A 19,704-nucleotide genomic window follows, 5' to 3' on the forward strand; every position below is an offset into this window, starting at 1 on the left:
CCATTTTTCATCACCAGTTATCAGTCGTTTTAAAAATGGATCATTTTCATTACGTTTCTTTAGCAAATCGCAGCTGCTAATGCGTTGCGTTAACTGTGATTCTTTCAGTTCGTGAGGAACCCATGTATCGAGTTTTTGAACATAGCTGAGTTGTTTTAAGTGATTTTCAATGCATGTATGTGATACATGAAGCTTCTCTGCAATCTCACGTGTTGTACTGTGACAGTCCGAATTGATTATTGCTTTGATTAGGGCGTCATCAACTTCAACTGGACGACCAGAGCGTTTTTCATCTTTGAGTGAAAAATCACCAGAACGAAATTTGGCAAACCAATTTTGACACTGCCGTTCTTTTAAGGCTTCGTCACCATAAACAGCACATAACTTTTTATGAGCTTGCGATGCGTTTTTCCCTTTGCAGAAATAAAAAAGCAAAATATGATGAAAATGTTCCTTTTGATTTTCCATTTTTCAACGAACGCCAAACGAAAACTACAAAACAGATCAAAAAACTTTTTTTACTGATTAACAGCTGAATAGCCAACTATCAAATAACAAAATGTATTTTACATTTGTACTACGTCTGCAAACCTAAAAATTCAACTGAAGCCATATATGTGTGAAACCCGCAATTACTTAGCTGCCGACCCAATATTATTACTAACCATTCTTATAGTCCCAGTATTTATACTGACTCTGAATAAGCTAATCATAATAATATAAAATTATTGTTATTTAATTTATTAATTTTCCCCCCTGAAGATTAATGGTATACATGTATTGAATACTTACTATGTTAGCAAAATATCTGTATCTCTACTTTCTTTTAATCTTCATAACTCTTAGCTAGGTATTATTATTCCTAAAGTGAAGAGGCTTGCCTAGGATCACATAGTTAGTAAACACAGCATCAGGAGTTCTTTTTCTTTTTTAATTAACATGCTACCCAAGCGCCTCTGGAGTTCTTGATATTTGCCTCAGACCTTTTTCAAAGACTACATTATCTGCTAATAATGGGATATTGTTAGAAGAGTTTTGAGGCATTTCTAATCTCTACACATTTCCAGTCATTCAGTTTCAACATAAGAGAAAGATGTGTCAACAGTTACTAACAAAAAAAGTCCCATTTCTTGTGGATTCTTCCTTTCCTGGAAAACAAAAACTAGTTCTATCTTAAGACACTGTTTTCATTAATTACTCAGGTTTTGTACTTGGCTACAAATGATTAGTATCTTAGCTTACTCTTTTTCCAGAACTAATCAGGTTTTTTTTTCTTCCATAAATGCAGCACTTAAGAGGTTTGAGAGTATCTATATCATACCTATTCACTTATCTTAATCTGTGTTGATTTTGTTGTAGTTTGTTCATATTCTTTGAAAAATGGGCATCCAGAAATGGAGTTAATATTCTAATTATGATATGAAAAATGTAGTATTATCATTGATTCCTGTAATCTGGTTACTGTATCTGATATTGAACTTTGACCTATTATAACTCCTTGATGTTTTAAAAATGTGCTATCAAGGCGTATCTTCCTACTCTTTATAAATTATACATCAGCATGCTCATCTCCAGAGTGGAGATAATAATAATATCTACTTTTTAGTGTTGTTCTGTTGTTTCAGGTACATGTCTAACACTAACAGTAATCTCTCAGCTAATATTATTGAACCCTAAATGCAAAGTTGTCCATTTCTCCTTGTTGAGTTTCATCAATTTATTTTATATATATTATTGATTTCACAGAGTTAGGGAGAGGGAGAAAGAGAGATAAATATCAATGATGAGAGAGAACCATTGATCAGCTGCCTCCTGCATGCTTAACACTGGGGATCAAGTCGCAACTTGGGCATATGCCCTGGCTGGGAATAGAACGGTGACCTTCTGGTTCATGGATCGATGCTCAACCACTGAGCCATGCCAGCTGGGCTCATCAGTTTATTTTTGACTCATTATGCAGCCAGTAAAACTCTTTTGAATCCTGTTTTGTTTGGCTTTTTTTATAGTCATGATAATAGCTCTGTGAACTCTGTAACATTGACAAATTTAATAATGCCCCTTATTAATTATCTTTATTCAGAACATTAGAAAAATATTAAATAGTGAACCAAAACACAGTAAAAATTTTATTACCTATGGGTAATTTAAGTTTTTATGTCATTTTGTTTGGGGAGTATTCTTATCTAAAAGCTATTACAGTGTTGCATGGCATTGTATTTATCAAATCATTAAAAACTACTTGCATAGTTTTTAAAATATAATTTGATTATTTGAAAATTTTATGCCTATCAATATAAAATTTGACCCCATTAAGGGAGCATTAATATACCCCACTGAAGAAACTAAAATCTGAATAGATCATGACATAAAATGAAGAAAACAATCATTTGGAAAAGAAAGAATTTAACCCTCATCATCCATTTTGGGAGAAATGTAATCAAAAGTTATTAAACTAGTGCTCTGCTTTTCCTGCGTAGTTGAACATCTACCAGCTGCCACTACTAAAGCTTCGTAGATTCTTTTTCTGCCCTGATGAATGTGTATGAGTTCACCCAGCTTCTTCTTTCTGTGATACTCTTGATTCTGCCATCATCTCAGTGTCCCTAGAGATCAGACTTTGGCAGAGATAGCAGCATAGCAGTCAATAACGCAGACACCTCTTGGTATAACCAAATAACTGGGTCACAGGTTAGTATGATGCATAGCGATTAAGAGAAATTCCTGAAGGAAATGAAACTTTTTTGTTCTGTTTTTAATGAAACTTCATAAAGTTTTCTTGTCTGGCCATATCTTATGGCAACATGAGCAGACTTTTCTGAGGGCACGTTTTTGATTCAGAGCAATGCCAAAACTAGAAATATTTTTTTTTTTCAGAAATGGAATTAAATGTTATTAGATCTACATTTTGTTTGGAAAATATGGTCATCTTTATAATGATGGGTGTTTTATTAGTATATACATATTTTACTACAAAGCACCATTTCTCTATGATGACACAAAGAACTTTAGGAATTGACTAATAATAATTATATGTAACATTTATTGGGCACTTAATTTGCACCAGGCATTGTGCAAAGTGTTTTATGTAGGTTATCTCACTTGAGTGTCATAATAATTCTCTAAGATAAAAGTGTTATCATCATCATTTCCCTGAGGGAAACTGAAACACAAAAGGTCTTAGTTTAAGGGTCTCCTTAGAAACATTTAAATTGAATTTGTTGATGCATTATAATAGCTGAGCCAACAATATTAACTCCCTAAAAGCAGAATCAGTTTATGTGAATAAACCATTAAGCTGTAATGCCACTCAGTGGAACAAAGAAGATTCAGTGGAAATTGGGAGTAGTTCAGGTAATATTGACAGCGATTAACACTTATAAAAACAATGTATAGTTTTAAAAGCTTTGCTACATACTGTATGTTATCTCATCTGATCTTTATATCATCACTAACTTGCATGGGGCTAGGCAGGGAGTGGTAATGAAGGGTGTAGATAACGGAGCACTCCTGGAAAGGCTGACCGGAATGACAGATGAAAGGGTCATGAAGGTCTTGATTTGAGAAGGGACACGCCCAGTGCAGCAGATCCTCTCCCCGCTCCTCTCCTCCCCCCTGCGCCCTTAATAGAGCTGCCGTGGAAATTATCTAAGAAAGCCAGTTTCAAAAATTTTTCTTGGAAAATATCCCATTCACCCACCAAGAAATTTTAATCAGATATGTTTTGAGGTTAGTGGGTAAAATCTTGTAGATAATCCTAGGAGTAATGGCTCTTCAATTCTAATAGCTGTGAGGTGAGTAAAAGACATAAGTAGCAGAGAGTCATCTGGATGTGAGAAGGGGATTTGGGGGTTTGGTGGGAAGAAAGCGGCCCAGAAGCTGTGGTTTTTCTAGTGCAGCGGCAGAGTCACCTGTGACCTTGAGAAAGGAAATTACAAACACCTGCTACACTTCAAACTACTCTACCCACATGCCACAGACAGCTGTTTGAAGAACAGGAGTGGAAGAATGAGAAGGTAATTTTGAGTACAAGAAGGAGATGATTGAGCTTCTCATTTTTTCCTTGAAACCTACTTGTAAAGCTCATTGTATACCCTTCAGTTTCAGCTAACCTAAGTATGAATGACTTATCAGTTGATGTTTCTAATTTTAATTATTCTTTCTTTTCTTCTATTAGAAAAAAAAAAAATCTATAATAAAGCACTTAGGCTGTTAACCATTTGGTTACCCAAAGAACCTAAACATGAGTTTAGTTCATTAAAATTGCTGTTTTCCCCAGGAACTACATTGTACCTTTCCACTCTGATTTTCTGTCAGCAGCTTAGTTCTTACCAGCACAACCTTGGTGATATGTGAAGTATATCTGTTTCTCTTATTCTAGAGGCCCGGTGCATGATATTTGTGCACTGAAGGGTGTGGGGGGAATTGTTTCTCAGCCCAGCCTGCACCCTCTCCAATCTGGGACCCCCTCAGGGGATGTCTGACAGCTGGTTTAGGCCAGATCCCTGTGGGGTCGGGCCTAAACTGGCTGTTGGACATCTCTCTCACAATCCAGGCTGTCTCCCAACCACTCAACTGCCTGCCAGCCTGATCACCCCCTAACCACTCCCCTGCCAGACTAATAGATGCCTAACTGCTCCCTTGCCGGCCCAGTTGCCCCCAAATACCCTCCCCTTCAGGCCTGGTCACCCCCAACTGCCTTCCTCTGCAGGCCTGGTCCCCCACAACCGCCTTCCCCTGCCAGGCTGGTTGTCCCCAACTGCCCTCCCCTGCTGGCCTGGTCACTCCTAACTGCCCTCCCCTGCATGCCTGGTCCCCCCCCAACTGCCCTCCCCTGCTAGCCTGATCGCCCACAACTACCCTTCCCTGCCAGCCATCTTGTGATGGCCATCTTTGACCACATGGAGGTAGCCATTTGTGCAAGGGTGTGAGGGTCAATTTGCATATTACCTCTTTATTATGTAGGATAGTGCTTTCTGATTGTGTTATATTTCCATTTCCATAGCTGGGATCAAGGCTCTCCTCTCTAACTTGGAGGAGAGATGGTCTCTTGTGTGTTCTTTATTCCTTATAACCAACTTCACCTCTCATGGCCATAGTTCTATGATTTTTTTTTTAATAGCTTCATTTGGATATAATTCAACATGGTATCAAATTTACCCTTTTAAAGTCTACAATTCATTGCATTTCAATGTATTCACAGAGTCTTGCAACCATTACCACTCTAATTTTAAAACATATTCAATATGATCCCCAAAAGGAATCCCATACTCTTTAGTAGTTACCCTCATCACATTGTTTTCTCTCCTTAGCCTCTGTCAAATATTAAACTTCTTTCTGTCTATATGGACTGTTCTGTTCTGGATATTTTATATAAAGACAGTCATATCATGTATGACCTTTTTGTTATCTGACTTCTTTCACTTAGCATAATGTTTTCAAAGTTCCTCCATGTTGTAGCATTCATCAAAATTTCATTCCTTTATATGGCTGAATAAGATTCTATTATGTAGCCGAAACCAGTTTGGCTCAGTGGATAGAGTGTCGGCCTACGGACTGGAAGGTCCCAGGTTCGATTCCAGTCAAGGGTATGTACCTTGGTAGTGGGCACATCCCTGGTAGGGGTTGTGCAAGAGGCAGCTGATCGATGATTCTTTCTCATCGATGTTTCTAGCTCTCCATCCTTCTCTCTTCCTCTCTGTAAAAAATCAATAAAATATATTTTTTTTAAATTCATTTAAAAAAATAATGGGAGACATTTAAAAAAAAGATTCTATTATGTAGACACACCATTTTATTTATCCTTTAATCTACTGATGAGCATTTGAGTTGCTTCCATTTTTAGCTGTTACGAATAATGCTATATGAACATTCACATACAGGTTTTTATGTGGACATGTTTTCAGTTACCTTGGGTATATATTTAGTACTGAAATTGCTGTCTCATGTTACATATATGTTTAACATTTTGAAGAACTGTCAAAATGTCCTCTGAAGGGGCTCTGGACCATTTTACAATCCCACTAGCCAAATATGAAGGTTTCAGTTTCTCCACAGCCTCATCAGCATTTGTTATTGTCTTTGTTATTATAGTCATCCTAGTGGGAAAGGAGGGGTATCTGGTGATTTGGTTTTCTATTTCCTTAGTTAGTAATGAATGAGCATCTTTGGAATTTCTATTTGTATATCTCCTTTGGAGAATCTATTCAAATCCTTTTTCCATTTTTCTAATTTTGCAAATTATTATATTTTACTAGTACTATATAATTACATGTTAGATATATATTTTTAAAAATATCTGTTATATGTTTTGAACAAATGCCCTAGGGATGTGGCTGTTCACACAGCTGGCTGAGTCACATCAATTGGATTCAGGGTTTATATCAAATGTAGAAGTAAATTTTTGTTTTTAGAAATGTAATTGAAGTTAGCATATCTGTTAGGATGGAAATAAAATAGCAAATAGAAACAGAATAGAGAAAATTAATAAAACTAAAAGTTGGATTATTGAAAAATCAAGAAAATTAATAAACCCTTAGCTAGACTGGCCCAATGAAGGGAAATAGGTAACACTCAAATTAATAAAACCAGGAATGGTTAAGGAGATACCACTTTTAACCTTAGAAAAATAAAAAGGATGATAAAGGAGTGCTATTATTAACTGCATGCTAACAAGTTAAATAGCCTAGATGATAGGGACATAAATTCATTAAAAGACCCAATTTAAAACTTACTGAAGAAGGAAAAAAAAAATCTGAATAGACTTGTAAGAATAAAGTGATTGAAGTAGCAATGCAAAACCTTCCCACAAAGAAAATCCCAGGCACAAAATGCATCATTGGTGAATTGCACCAAATGTTTTAAAGAAGAAAAACATCAATCTTTTACAAACTCTTCCAAAAATTAAAATAGAAATGAACATTTTTTTCAATTCCTTTTATGAATCAGCATTACTGTAATCTCAAAACTGGACCAGAACACTGCAGACCAAAATCTCTTATGAATACTAATATAAAACATCAGTGAAATACTGGTTAACATAATCTATAACATGTAAAAAAGATGATACATCATGAGCAAATAGGATTTGTCCCAGGAATGAAGGGAAGATTTAATATATGAAAATTGGTCAATGTAATAGGCAGTGTTAATAGCATTAAGCACAAAAACTCACCTCACACAATAATTTCAACAGATACAGGGAAAGCATTTAACAAGATCCACCATCCTTTGTATAGCCTTTATCAGATTTAGGAAGTTCTTTTGTATTTTTACTTTGTTGAGTGTTTTTATTGGGAAAGGATGTTGGCTTCTGTCATTTTTTTCTTCATTCTTTTTTCTCTCTGTTCCTTAGATAATCTTAATTTGCTTATCCTAAAACTTCACTAATTCTTTTTCTGCCAATTCAGAACTACTGTTGAGCTAGTTACTCTGTTAAATATTGTACTTTTGAACTACATAATTTACATATTTTTAATAATTTCTATCTTTCTATTGATATTTTCTATTTGCTAATATATTCTCATACTTCCTCTTAATTCTTTAGTCATGATTTTCTTTAGGTCTCTTGACATATAAAATCTTTTAACAGTCTTTGTCTAATAAATTCAATATCTGGGCTTTCTTAGGGACAGTTTTTATTGACTTCTTTAATTTCCATATAGGGTCATACTTTACTGTTGTTGTTTTTTTATGTCTTGTAAATTTTTGTTGTTAACTGGACATTTGAGATAATATAATGTGGCAAACCTTGAAATCAGATTCTCTACCCCCACGCTTCCATGATTTATCACTTTTGTTGTTACTTTTACTACTAATTTAGTTAGTGAATCTCCTGGGGTAATTCTGTGTAAAGTCTATATTTTGTGTGTGTGTGTGTGTGTGTGTGTGTGTGTGTGTGTGTGTGTGTTGTGCAACCAATGGAGTGTCCACTTAGTTCAGTGGTCAGCTAATGACTGTACAGAGATTTCCTTAAATGCCTGGAACCACATCCTACAGCCTTTTCAAGGGGCTCTGAGTGTGTGTTGGGACGTGTTTTCAGGGCTTCAGTAGGCAGTTTCTAACTCTCCCTTACAAAGATTTTACGCACTGTTTACGCAGATTGTCAAGGTCAGCCAGAGGTGAAGGTTTAGAGCTTTCTCTGGTCTTCCTGGGCACACACAGTCCTACACATGCATGTGGCCCTTTAGATTTCCAGGAGTGTCTTGGAGTTTTTCAGAGTACCCTATATACACATGTCCATTTTCCTTTTAATAGTTTGGTCATCCCCTCATTTGTCCTCACTTGTATCACCACCTAAGTTGCAACTGTTTTTGGACAAATGCCCTAGGGATGTGGCTGTTCACACAGCTGGCTGAGTCACATCAATTTAAGACAAGTCCTGAGAATGGAGCTGTTGCCACAGAGTCATATAGTTTACCTCTCTGAACCTGTTCTGCCCTCTCCTGTGACTGCTAGCCTGCTGGTTTTCAGAGTTACCATAGTTGTGAGTCTGTTGATTTCTAAAGCTACCATGGAGCTGGCAAGAGGGTTATGAGAATAGGGCAAGTTTAAACTCCACAGAGCTTGCTGTGTTTATCAGAATTTAACTTTTTCTTGAATTGCTCCTTGGATTGTTATAAACCTTTGGCTAATTGTTAGAGTTCTTAAAAAGTTTATTTTGACAGTGTTCTTCCATTTTTTTAATTTTTTTAAATTTATTGAATATATATTTTATTTTATTTATTTATTTATTTATTTGTTTGTTTGTTTATTTTTGAGGCAACTCCACACTGTTTTCAGTAGTGGCTATACCAGTCTTAATTCCCATCAGCAGTGTACTAGGGTTCATTTTTCTCCTCATCCTCACCATTTGTATGTCCTCCTTGGAGAAGTGTCTATTTAGGTCCTTTGCCCATTTTTTAATTGGTTTATTTGTCTTTCTTTCGTTGAGTTGTATGAGTTCCCTATATATTTTGGAAATTGTCCCCTTAAAAAATGTATTATTGGCCAATATGTTCTCCCATTCATTGAATTCTCTTCATTGTTGATGGTTTCTTTTGTTGTACAGAAGCTTTTTATTTTTATGCAGTCCATTTGTTTATTTTTTCCTTCTTTTTCTTGACCTAGGCATTGTATCAGTGAAAATTTTGCTATGTGAAAGGTCTGATATGTTGTCTACATTTCCTTCAAGGATTTTTATGCTTTCACGACTTACATTTAAATATTTTATTCATTTTGAGTTTATTCTTGTATATGATCTAAGTTGGTGATCCTAGTTTCATTTGTTTTTTCATGTGCCTGCCCAATTTTCCCAACACCATTTGTTGAAGAGACTGTCTTTACTCCATTGCCTTCTTCGTCAAATATTAATTGACAAAGGAGGCAGTGTCTGTTCCATTGATCTATATGCCTCTACTGTGCCAGTACCAGGCTGTTTAGATTACAGTGGCTTTGTAGTATAGCTTGATATCTGGTGTTATGATCCTTCCAACTCTGTTCTTCTTTCTATAGATTATTGTGGTTATTCAGGCTCTTTTTTGATTCCATATAAATTTTGAAGTATTTTTTCTAGTCCTGTGAAATATGTTTTTGGTATTTTAATAGGGACTGCATTGAATCTATAGACTGTTTTGGGTAGTATGGACATGATAACAGTAGATGTACATGATGTTGAGAAAAACACAAACTAAGATTTATATGTTTGTTTTAGAACTAGTGAATTTTAAAACCTTGGTTGAATAAAATATCTAAAGGAGATGTTTTTAAACAAAATAGTTCATAAAAAAAGCAGATAATTATTAAGTTATTAATTTATGCTAAACTTTAAGAATAAGTATTTTAAGAATATAATATTTGAAACAATATATCTTTCTTAATTATATCCTTTAGGTCAAAAACTGTATTCTTTATGTCTATTTCCCCTACTATCTTTGTGAAGTGCCATATGTGTAGCACACACTGGAGATATTTATTATAGGAATGAGATATTAATTTATGTTTTTAGAAATTGTTTATGATTTTAATTAATTCTGATAATACATTTAAAAAATGTCATTAGGAGTGCTCTTTTAGGAAATCTCATATCACCACCTAAGTTGCAACTGAGAGATTTAATTTTATTCTCAAAAGACTTGTCTCCAGACCTCATGTTATTTTTAAATAATAGATCTGTTACCTCTATTATTTATGTATTTAAGCACAGAGAAATAGACCCATACCTCACTCTAAAAGAGAACAATGGAAATTGTAACTCATTTAGACATTTTTGTTCCTTTAAGTACCTTTCCAAATTTAGAAAGGGCTTTTCTAAAGTAGTTCTGTAGCAATACCACAGGTCTATCTCTTTGAAGATCCTTCCATCACTTACATATCTATATATATATTATTTTTGTTATTTTAATATATATGTATTCACATGTTTATATCCTTAGCCAACTTTAATTAATAATATTTGTATTTTAATATTTACAAATTTGTATGTATACATATATTTTTAAAGTTTTTACTACCTCTAACAACACTTGTGGCTATGGAAAGGACCTGGCCGGAAAGTAGCATCTATAGGTAAATAAAACCAAGTAATAAATGCAGTAAGGTAAATACATAGAAATGTATATATTTATTGATTATAAGGGATATATTTCTCTGCACAGTCTCTATTAATCATTGCTTTAAACTAGTGGTTCTCAACTTTTCTAATGCCGCAACCCTTTAATACAATTTCTTATGTTGGGGTGACTCGCAATCATAAAATTATTTTCATTGCTCCTTCATAACTGTAATTTTGCTACTGTTAATGAATCATAATATAAATATCTGTGTTTTCCGATGGTCTCAACAGGTTGAGAACCACTAGCAGGGTCGCCTAAGATCATCAGAAAGGTTGAGAAGCATTGCGTATGAAGTATAAAACTTATAACTACTAAAACTGATTATCTGTAAATTATGAATATGATATTTGCAAATACTTGAATTTATTTTTGTTTATAAATTATTTTAATATTCAGTGTTATGTGCACCCTGTTACTATTCATTGTCAACTTAAAAGTAGAGAAACAACCCAACCAAAGTGGTTCAGTTGGTTGAACCACTGTGTACCGCAAGGTTGCTGGTTTAATTCCCTGACAGGGTACATACCTGGGCTGTGGGTTCAATCCTTTGTCAAGGCACGTACTTGGAAAGCAACCAATCCATGTTTCTCTCTCACATTGATGTTTTCCTCTCTCTAAAATCAATAATAACATATTTTTTTTAAGTAGAGAAACTACTATCTTCCCAGCCTCTATGAGTAACTGAGATACAATAGATATCTAATAATTGCTGGATAAACAGATTTAATTTTTTAATTTTGCTATTTTTCTATTTAATTTTTTTTCCTAATCCTTAAGGAGGTTGTAGGAAAACATAAGAAATGATTACTATGACTCCTGGTTGCAGTTTGAACATGACCTCATTGAAAAAAATGACAAAGTCAGTGTTAAGTTACTCAAATCTAGAGCAGGTCAGCATGTCAGTGAGACAAGAGGGAAACTAAGAAAGGCAAGTAAAACTAATAGGAAAGGAGGAACAGGTTTACTTTTAAGTTTTGCCAGTAACAATTTGTTATAAGATTTGCCTTTATATTTTAAATTGTTTCTTACCCATTCAATTGCATCACTTAATATGTGCAAAAAATAGTGCGCATGTTTTATAAAATATGTTTAAATAAAATATTAACTAAACTTCAGGTATCAGACTTATCTGGAAGGCTTGTTAAAACTCAGACTAAATGATTTCAGTTTGTCTGGGATGGGGCCCAAGAATTTGCATTTCTAACAAGTTTCCAGGTAATGTGTCACTTGTGGTCTGGAAACCTCACTTTAATGTAAACCAATGATCAAAATCGGCTGTTTACTAATCCTCCCAATAAAAAAAAAATTAAAGTACACTATCATCTTTTTTTTTTTTTGCTAATAACAAAAAATATATAGTCTAGCCTCTAAACATCTGCATCATTGTCTTGATTTTTTGAAGGAAATAAACAATAAAAAGATACACATTAAAGCCATCGTGAAGCACGAATAATAACTCACTAAAACATCAGGTGAATTGTGATTTCTGTAAGAAAAGCTTTAATTAATACTAATCACCATATAAAATGAGCAGCTTATTTGTGAACTCCGAAGGTCAGGCCATTCCTATTTGCCAAAGAAGAAAGAAGTGTTTCCACATGGTAAATTCAGAAGAAATGTTTTGTCCTTACTGTTTTAATGATTGCTACAAGGTTTTCCTATGTAGTGTTGCAGCAATCAAACCAGCTTTTTCTGATTCATGTATGGTTACAGATAATACAGCACACTATTATCCACCAGGTTAAAATGTTGAATTTCCTTTAAAATTTATGAATGCTATTCTTTTGGGATAGTTATTAGAGTACTTGGTATGATCAAATTTTTACCAAATTACCATCTGCTACACTTCCCTTAGTTTACAGACATTCAGTCTGAGTGTTCTGTGATATACTTTAAGTTTTGGAGGCCCAGACAGGACTGGAAACTCAGTGTCTTGATTTATAGTTTGGTATTCTTTCCATTAACCTTGGTATTTACTTTACCAAAAGGTATTTGGAATCAAATATTTTCAAATATTTGTTTGATGAAATGTTTAAGGTTCACATATATTAGCATTATACAGCAGGATCAAAACAAATAGTTTAGTACAGAGACAATAAACTGTGCAATTATTTACTTCCGTTATCTCTATTGTCATAATCTATTATTATCCAGATACAATCAATTAAAAATTGCAAGACCTTGGTTTCTTTTTTATAAATATGTTTATGATCGTCATACATAGTATTAATGGAAGTAATTATAAGAGACTATATAATTTCTATCACATGATGCTAGAAATAGGGCTGTATGTTTCTTTATTCCTCTGGTAAAATAAAATATAGTCCCAGCGTCACTAATAGAGGAGTATTTTGAATATTTAATAATGCTCTTCTGTTCAACTCAGAATTTATTGTTAAATTTGGTTTTCTAGTAACTTTTTTATTTGCTGTATTTTTTTCTATTTTAATAGTAAAGACAAAAATATTCCTTTATTGACATCATTGAGAAATGAAACTTTCTTGAAGCTCATTTTATTTCACTTGTTAAGTAATTACTGAGGGGCAAGGAGCAGGCACAGCTAGGGTGGGAGCTAGGACCATGCCTAGATACTATGCCCAGAAACTGTTCAGTAGCAGCATGTCTCATTGCCATGCGCAGTGATCCTCTAATCTAGTGTGTGGTGGTTGGCAATACAGGGCAGTGGGCAAGACAAGGTACTCATGAGCTATGCCAGTGATGCCTTCCCAGCGGGGTAAGTGCCCACCTTCTTCCACTGCTACACAGTCAGCATCACCATTAGGACTCAAGCAGTATCCTGGGACTCTGGAACACAGCTGGACAAGAAAATTATGATCACACAGGAAGACTGTAATCGTCTAAGATCTTTATCTCATCCAGTGACTGATACCTTTCTTATATGCTTCTCTGTGGTCAGGCTAGCCTCATTTCTCAATGTAAAAGGAGTAGGTAACAGAATTTAAGGAATACGTACCAAATATACTCTTTTATTAATAGCAACTCAGATGATCTCTGAGGTGACCCTGAAACTTTAACAAGACTGAATGATATGAAAGAAAAACCTATATGTGTGGAACGAGAACAGAAACAGTTACAAGATAGGAGCATGCTGTTTTGTGCTTTAACCCAGAAGGGACTAAAGACTGTATTTGGTGACGCTATTGAAACCATTTTAACTCAAGAAATTCATGGGAAAAAATTGGATCAAGATGTAGAAATGGTTGTTTGGTTGTGTGAGAAACATCATTATTGGCCAAGGAAATTGTCTATTTCTATGGGCAAGCATAAGAAATGCTACAAGTTATACCTAGACCTCTGATAAATAATGAAGTAATTTAAAACTTGAAGGGGGAGTGGGGTGTGTCCTCAGAATTCTATAGAATTCATTAAGCATGTTTTCTAAATGTCCAAGAAGCAGCAAACAGAATCTGAAACCACAATCTATTATACTTTATCTCAACCAGAAGGTATATGATCTCTTAAGGGTTTAACAGTTTTTTAAAAAAAATTCAATCACATCATGTTCTATATAATAAACCATGCTGTAAATGGAACTGCCTGGCTTGACCATACACATTTCTGCATAGTCTTTATGTAATCTGCACAAAGAAATATCTTCTCCTTTTTCTCCAATTAATTGTTTTTGTATGTAAGTTGCTTTCTATTCCAGTATGTCGAGAGGGCCAGTCACGAGACCGAAGGTTGCTCCAAGAGCACAGGAGATGGGCCATACCTGAGGAGTAAATATATGAGATAAAAAAGAACAAATGTTTTATTATTGATCACAAGTTAAGTGTAGCAAATACTTCTATACTGAACCTTAATATGCTTTCTTAAAAGATGCCAAAAGTGTAATAAGGTTATAATTGCATTTATCATTAATACAAAAAAAGTACACATTTCAGTTAATGTGAATTAAACTGTAGCACTGCTTCTGGCATAGAATAATTAGTAAGATGTTACTTTTTCTTTCACCTTGTATTGATTGATAATCCTGCCAATAACCATAAGTAGTGACCTAACAAGTCTTTGACTGAGGTGCACCTAATGCACTGCCATGATCTGCATATGCATAGAATAAAACTCCATAAGGAAAGAACCATTCGAAAGTAGTAGGCTGGGAAAAACCAAGATGGTGGCATAGGTAAACAACTAATCTGCAGCCTCGGACAGCAATTTCAAAACAACAACTAAAAGATAAAACGCCTATCACCCAGAATCATGGGAAAGCTGGCTGAAAGAGAAAGGAGCACAAGCGCTGAAAAGCTGAAAAGCCTAGGTATGGAGGCACAAGAATCGGACTGGTGGCGGGAGTTTATTCAACATAATGTAGCGTATTGAATGGCTTGGGGCCATTATGAATATTGATTTTTGGGTTGTTTTATGTATAAACATGTAGGGAACATCTGCTGAACAATACTGGTTAATGTTCCTTCGTATACTAGTTTTAAGAACCATTGAGAATTCTTCAGCGATAACTGTAATGATGAAAAAATCTCTCAGAAGGTAATTCAGTACAAAGAGGAATTCCTTTAATTGGCTTATAACAGCCTGTCAGACTGGTTAAACCAAAAAATATCTGGCAAGCGCTACTAGGAAGACTGAAAAATGTATGTCCAAAAAAAATGGCACTTCCACAGTGATTATGCCCAATCTATCCGGCAAGCTTTGAGAAAGAGAGGGAACTCTGTTTCAAATATGTGAAGAGTGGGCAAAATTTGATCAAGTGGATTTTATGGAACATCTCATTTCTCAGACCTGTCATTACCAACATGGGCATATAAACTTGTGTTTTTAAACTACTATTGCAGAAAGATTTCTGTAACATACTGCCAAAGATATTCTGCCATACCTACAATACCAGACTACTGTGTGCAAGGAATGGTACATTATAGAAGATAATGATCAAGAGAATGGTCAAGAACAGCCTATGACAAGACCGAGTAGAATAAGAAGAAAATAGAAATAGTTGTGTCTCCCAACTTTTTTTTCCATTCCATTCATTTTAATAACAAGGCAATGAGTAAAAAATATAGTTGTCTTACACAAACATGACTAAACGCTCCCTGTTCTTTGAGGTAATGCTAGAGAAGCCTGATCACGCCGAAACCAGAGGTCCCAATTTCATCGGCCACCTCCCCCATTTTTTACGGTTTGCTTTAAGTTATCCTGAAATAGGGAGACAACAACAAATTCATTGGAGATGGGGGAGACATGATTTATGCAGCATCCTCTGCCAAATTAAAATAAGCAAAGAAGTTACTATGTGCCCAGAGATGTTCCGAAGAGACTAATTGGTCTTCAGATGAGACACACACTAGAATATAAGCAGATTCTCAGGAGCCACATGGCTTCCATCAGTGTGGTGAGAATGGTCATAACTGCACTGCCAGATGTGGACTGTCGGCGTGTGAAACACACTGGTTCCTCATTGTATAGCAGTTTTGCACTTAAATGTGAGAGATGGTCTGATGGTGACATGCTCTCAAGACTGTTCCTTTGCTTTGGGGGATATAACCTCCCAATTATCACCTTTCTGGATGTTAGTTGTAGAGTTTGGTGACAAGAACATTATTTCTATACCAGGAGGTAGCATTGTAATAGTGAAGAATACAGTAATGTAAGCTGGGAACCTATAATGGGTATGAGTGTGGCATTGCCCACTGGTAGTACTAACATGGCTAGTAATGAGCGATTCATCTGACACCATCGGGGCATGGTACTGGATTAGTGCGCCAGGACTGACATGCCAAATGCCATAGAATAAGGGACTTAAACAACAGAAATGTATTTGACCCAGTTCTATAGGCTGAACAGTTAGTTTCCTCTGAGTCTTCTGTCCTCAGCTTGCTGACTACTGCCTTCTCACTGTGTTCTCATGGGGCCTTTTCCTCTGTGAATGTGTGGTCCTAGTAACTCTTCCTCTTTTTATAGGGACACCAGTCCTATTGGATTAGGGCCCCACCCATATAACTTCACTTAATCATATTACCTCCTTACAGGTCCTATCTCCTAATACAGAAACATTGGGGATTAGAGCTTCAGTTTACGAATTTCAGGAGGAGTGTTACACAGTTAAGTCCATGACAGGGACCCAGAGCATGGAACGTATTTCCAAGGACTAAAGAGCCATGCGAAAGTAGTAGTGTGCTGTATTTGTGTAACAAGGATTATCAGTGGATACTTTAATAGGAAAATTGAGTTGTAGAATCATAGGTCTTTGGACCCCTATCCCTCTGAAGGGGGTCCTTTTCAACAGAGCCTGGTGAGCAATCAGGACGAGTTTTCTGACTCCAGTTGGATGAGTTCCAGATTATCAGTAGGCCACCCAAGCTTTTAAGCCTGGTGTGGGACGTCCTGAATGAATCTGTTGCCTATGCTATATCTCTCCTGCTCTCCTTCCCAGCAGCCACCTCTGGTTCCAGATAAATAAGCATACATTGACCTCATATTTGCTTAAGGTCATCAAAGCCATGCTGTCTCAGTGTACAAAATCCAGGCAGAGGAACAATAGGACCAAACCCCCAGTGTTTGATGCTGGATTTTATCATGAAAGAAAAACAGTGGACCTGCAGGTGACTGAGGATAGTTGATCTTCTCAGCACAGCTGACTACTTTAGAACTGCTACCCAAAAATACGTCTTATCTTTCATGAGTGAGTAAGATTTCCTGTTCCTCATTTTTTCCTCTCTTTTGCTTCTTCCCCCTGTTTGATGCTAGATAAACAAGGCCTATAAATGTGTTTAGTTTTGGAAAAAAACTCACTTTAAGTCCCAATTGTACAACTTACTAGTTTACTTGACTTTAGGCAAGTAATTAAATTTCTCTGTACATCACATTTCTCATTTATGACATTGAAATAGTAATTTATACCCTGCCAGGATTGTCATAAAGGTAGAGTGAGATAACTTACATAAGCAACTAGCATGGTACATAGAACATGGCTGGCACTCGAAACATTTTAATTTGCTTTCCCCTTCTATTGTATGATAGCACCAGGTAGGAGAATAAAGAAGAGATTTGGAGAACAGAGGGAAAAGTCAAAAGTTCCACTTTTACATAAGTAACTGGGCATCAATATACTAAAAGGTATAAAAGATGTGTAATCTTTAAACAATATCCTGCATAGTATTTTGTAAATTAGAGACTGTGTGAAGATAGCAGTAAAATAGAAATTGCATTTGTGCCATTTGAATAAAAGTATCATTACTGCCCTTGTACAATATAGTGACAATAGTTAATTCCAAATTTACCCATTAAATCTCCTGGTTGCCCTAGCTGTTTTGACTCAGTGGTTAGACCATTGTCCCATGGACTAAAGGGCTGTGGGTTTGATTCCGGTCAAGGGCACACCTTGGTTGAAGGTTTGATCCCTGACCCTGATTAGGGTATGTGTGGGAGGCAGCCAATCAATGTGTCTCTCTCACATCCATATTTCTCTCTGTGTGTGTCTCTCCCCCTCCCACTCTCTCTAAAAATCAGTGGGTGGGGAGATATCTTTGGGTGAGGATTAACACAACAAAATAAAAGAAAATCTCCTGGTTAGTGTGTTCACAAATGCAGTATCATAAATTAAAAGTTACTGAAAAGAGTCTTGTAAACTATTCTAGAATTCTCTGCTTAAAATTCTTCTGTCTTCCTGTTGCCCATATGACGAGGCTTCTGAACTCAGCATGCACGATCTGGCCACTTCTTTCTTTGGTAGCCTCAACTTCCCCCACCTTTCTGGGCTCTTAACTTTACTCCCCGGCTCCCACCATATTGCACTATTTTTGGTTTCTCTTTTCTGGACTTAAGCAAGTTGGGCCTGAGATGCACTTTTGATCTCTTCACCTGCTTTTTATTAATTATCTTTTATTTTTCTGCAAAGCCTAATTGTAATCCCTTCCAGAAATTATCTTTTTCATTGTATATTTAGCCGCTAGCATGGCACCAGGCTCATTAGGAATTCAGTAAATACTTAAGTAAATGAGTCAGTATTCTGCCTTATTACAAGGATTATATCATAATTTTATTGCATAAATTATTGTATAACCTATAAATTTTCAAATCCCATTTTTAAAAAAAGGTCGTTGTTTATTCTTTATATTATATGCCACTTCATACAATGTATCACATTTAAAATGGGTCGATGTCTGCTTCCTTCTTATAATTGCTATAAGGGATTTGTAAATGCCATTGTAGTCATTCATTTTTATTTGGATTTTTCCAAATGGCGGGAAAAATCAAATATAGTGACTATTGTAACAACACAGAGAAGAGGATTTTCATAGAAAGGCTTTTCCTCTTAAGTTTCTGTCTGGTGAAAATGAACTTATGAGATATTTTACAAGGCAGTCAAAATATTTAGACTGTTGATATAAAATATCAGAAACATATGTTTGTAGAGAAATATATCTCAAAAAGAAACATTAACAATATACACGTGATCATGATGAAGTTATGTCATTGGGTTGTTCCATTGAGCTTTCCTTTTTATAAAATTGTTGACATTCTGAAGGATATTTTTTTTTCCAGATGCATCTGCTTAGCACAGAGAATGGGAACTAAAGGTAGTATAAAACAATTCTAAGAACGTGAATGTTGTGTGACCTTTTTTTTAATTTGCTTCACAAGTAATTTATTTTAAAAAAAAATTAACATCTGCTATTTTGAAGCTAATCTTAGTGTATTGAATGCTCTTAACCATTTCTCAATCCCACAGCCTTTTATCTTGCTTCTCCTGCTGTGTTCCCACCACCCTTGATCCCATTAGCAAACCTTGAGACCGCCTCAGGCTTACCAAAGTACTGCTTTGGTTTCAGCTGCTCTTCTGCAAGAGGAAGTGAATGTTGGGGGTTTTCTCTGTGGTACAGTTGTGATAAAGCTGTGGTGGTCTTATCTCTCTCTTAGGTAGTGGCTCTTTATGACTACACAGCGAATCGATCAGATGAACTAACCATCCATCGCGGAGACATTATCCGAGTGTTTTTCAAAGATAATGAAGACTGGTGGTATGGCAGCGTAGGAAAGGGACAGGAAGGTTATTTTCCAGCTAATCATGTGGCTAGTGAAAGTAAGTTTTATGCTCCCTTCCTGGTTTGCTAGAATGGTATAACTGATAGTACAAGATTTT

The 19,704-nt window shown here is 35.6% G+C and overlaps 1 protein-coding gene across 8 annotated transcripts in view; it reads left to right on the forward strand.

Moving 5' to 3' along the window:
* The window catches only part of AHI1 (Abelson helper integration site 1), a 139,959-nt gene that overhangs the window by 90,239 nt on the left and 30,016 nt on the right, over positions 1-19,704 (forward strand). For 5 of the 8 annotated variants that reach the window (XR_014795470.1, XM_084889392.1, XM_084889391.1 and 2 more), the window contains exon 22: positions 19,482-19,644. The exons of the other annotated variants lie outside the window; for them this stretch is intronic. Coding sequence is in view for 4 of the 5 variants with exons in the window: in XM_084889392.1 (XP_084745518.1) it covers positions 19,482-19,644 (163 nt within the window). In the remaining variant the exon portion in view is untranslated. The remainder of the gene's footprint in view (positions 1-19,481; positions 19,645-19,704) is intronic. 8 annotated transcript variants of the gene reach the window in all.

Source organism: Pipistrellus hanaki (assembly GCF_964339955.1).
Source record: "Pipistrellus hanaki genome assembly, chromosome: 7".
Classification (NCBI taxonomy): Eukaryota; Metazoa; Chordata; class Mammalia; order Chiroptera; family Vespertilionidae; genus Pipistrellus; species Pipistrellus hanaki.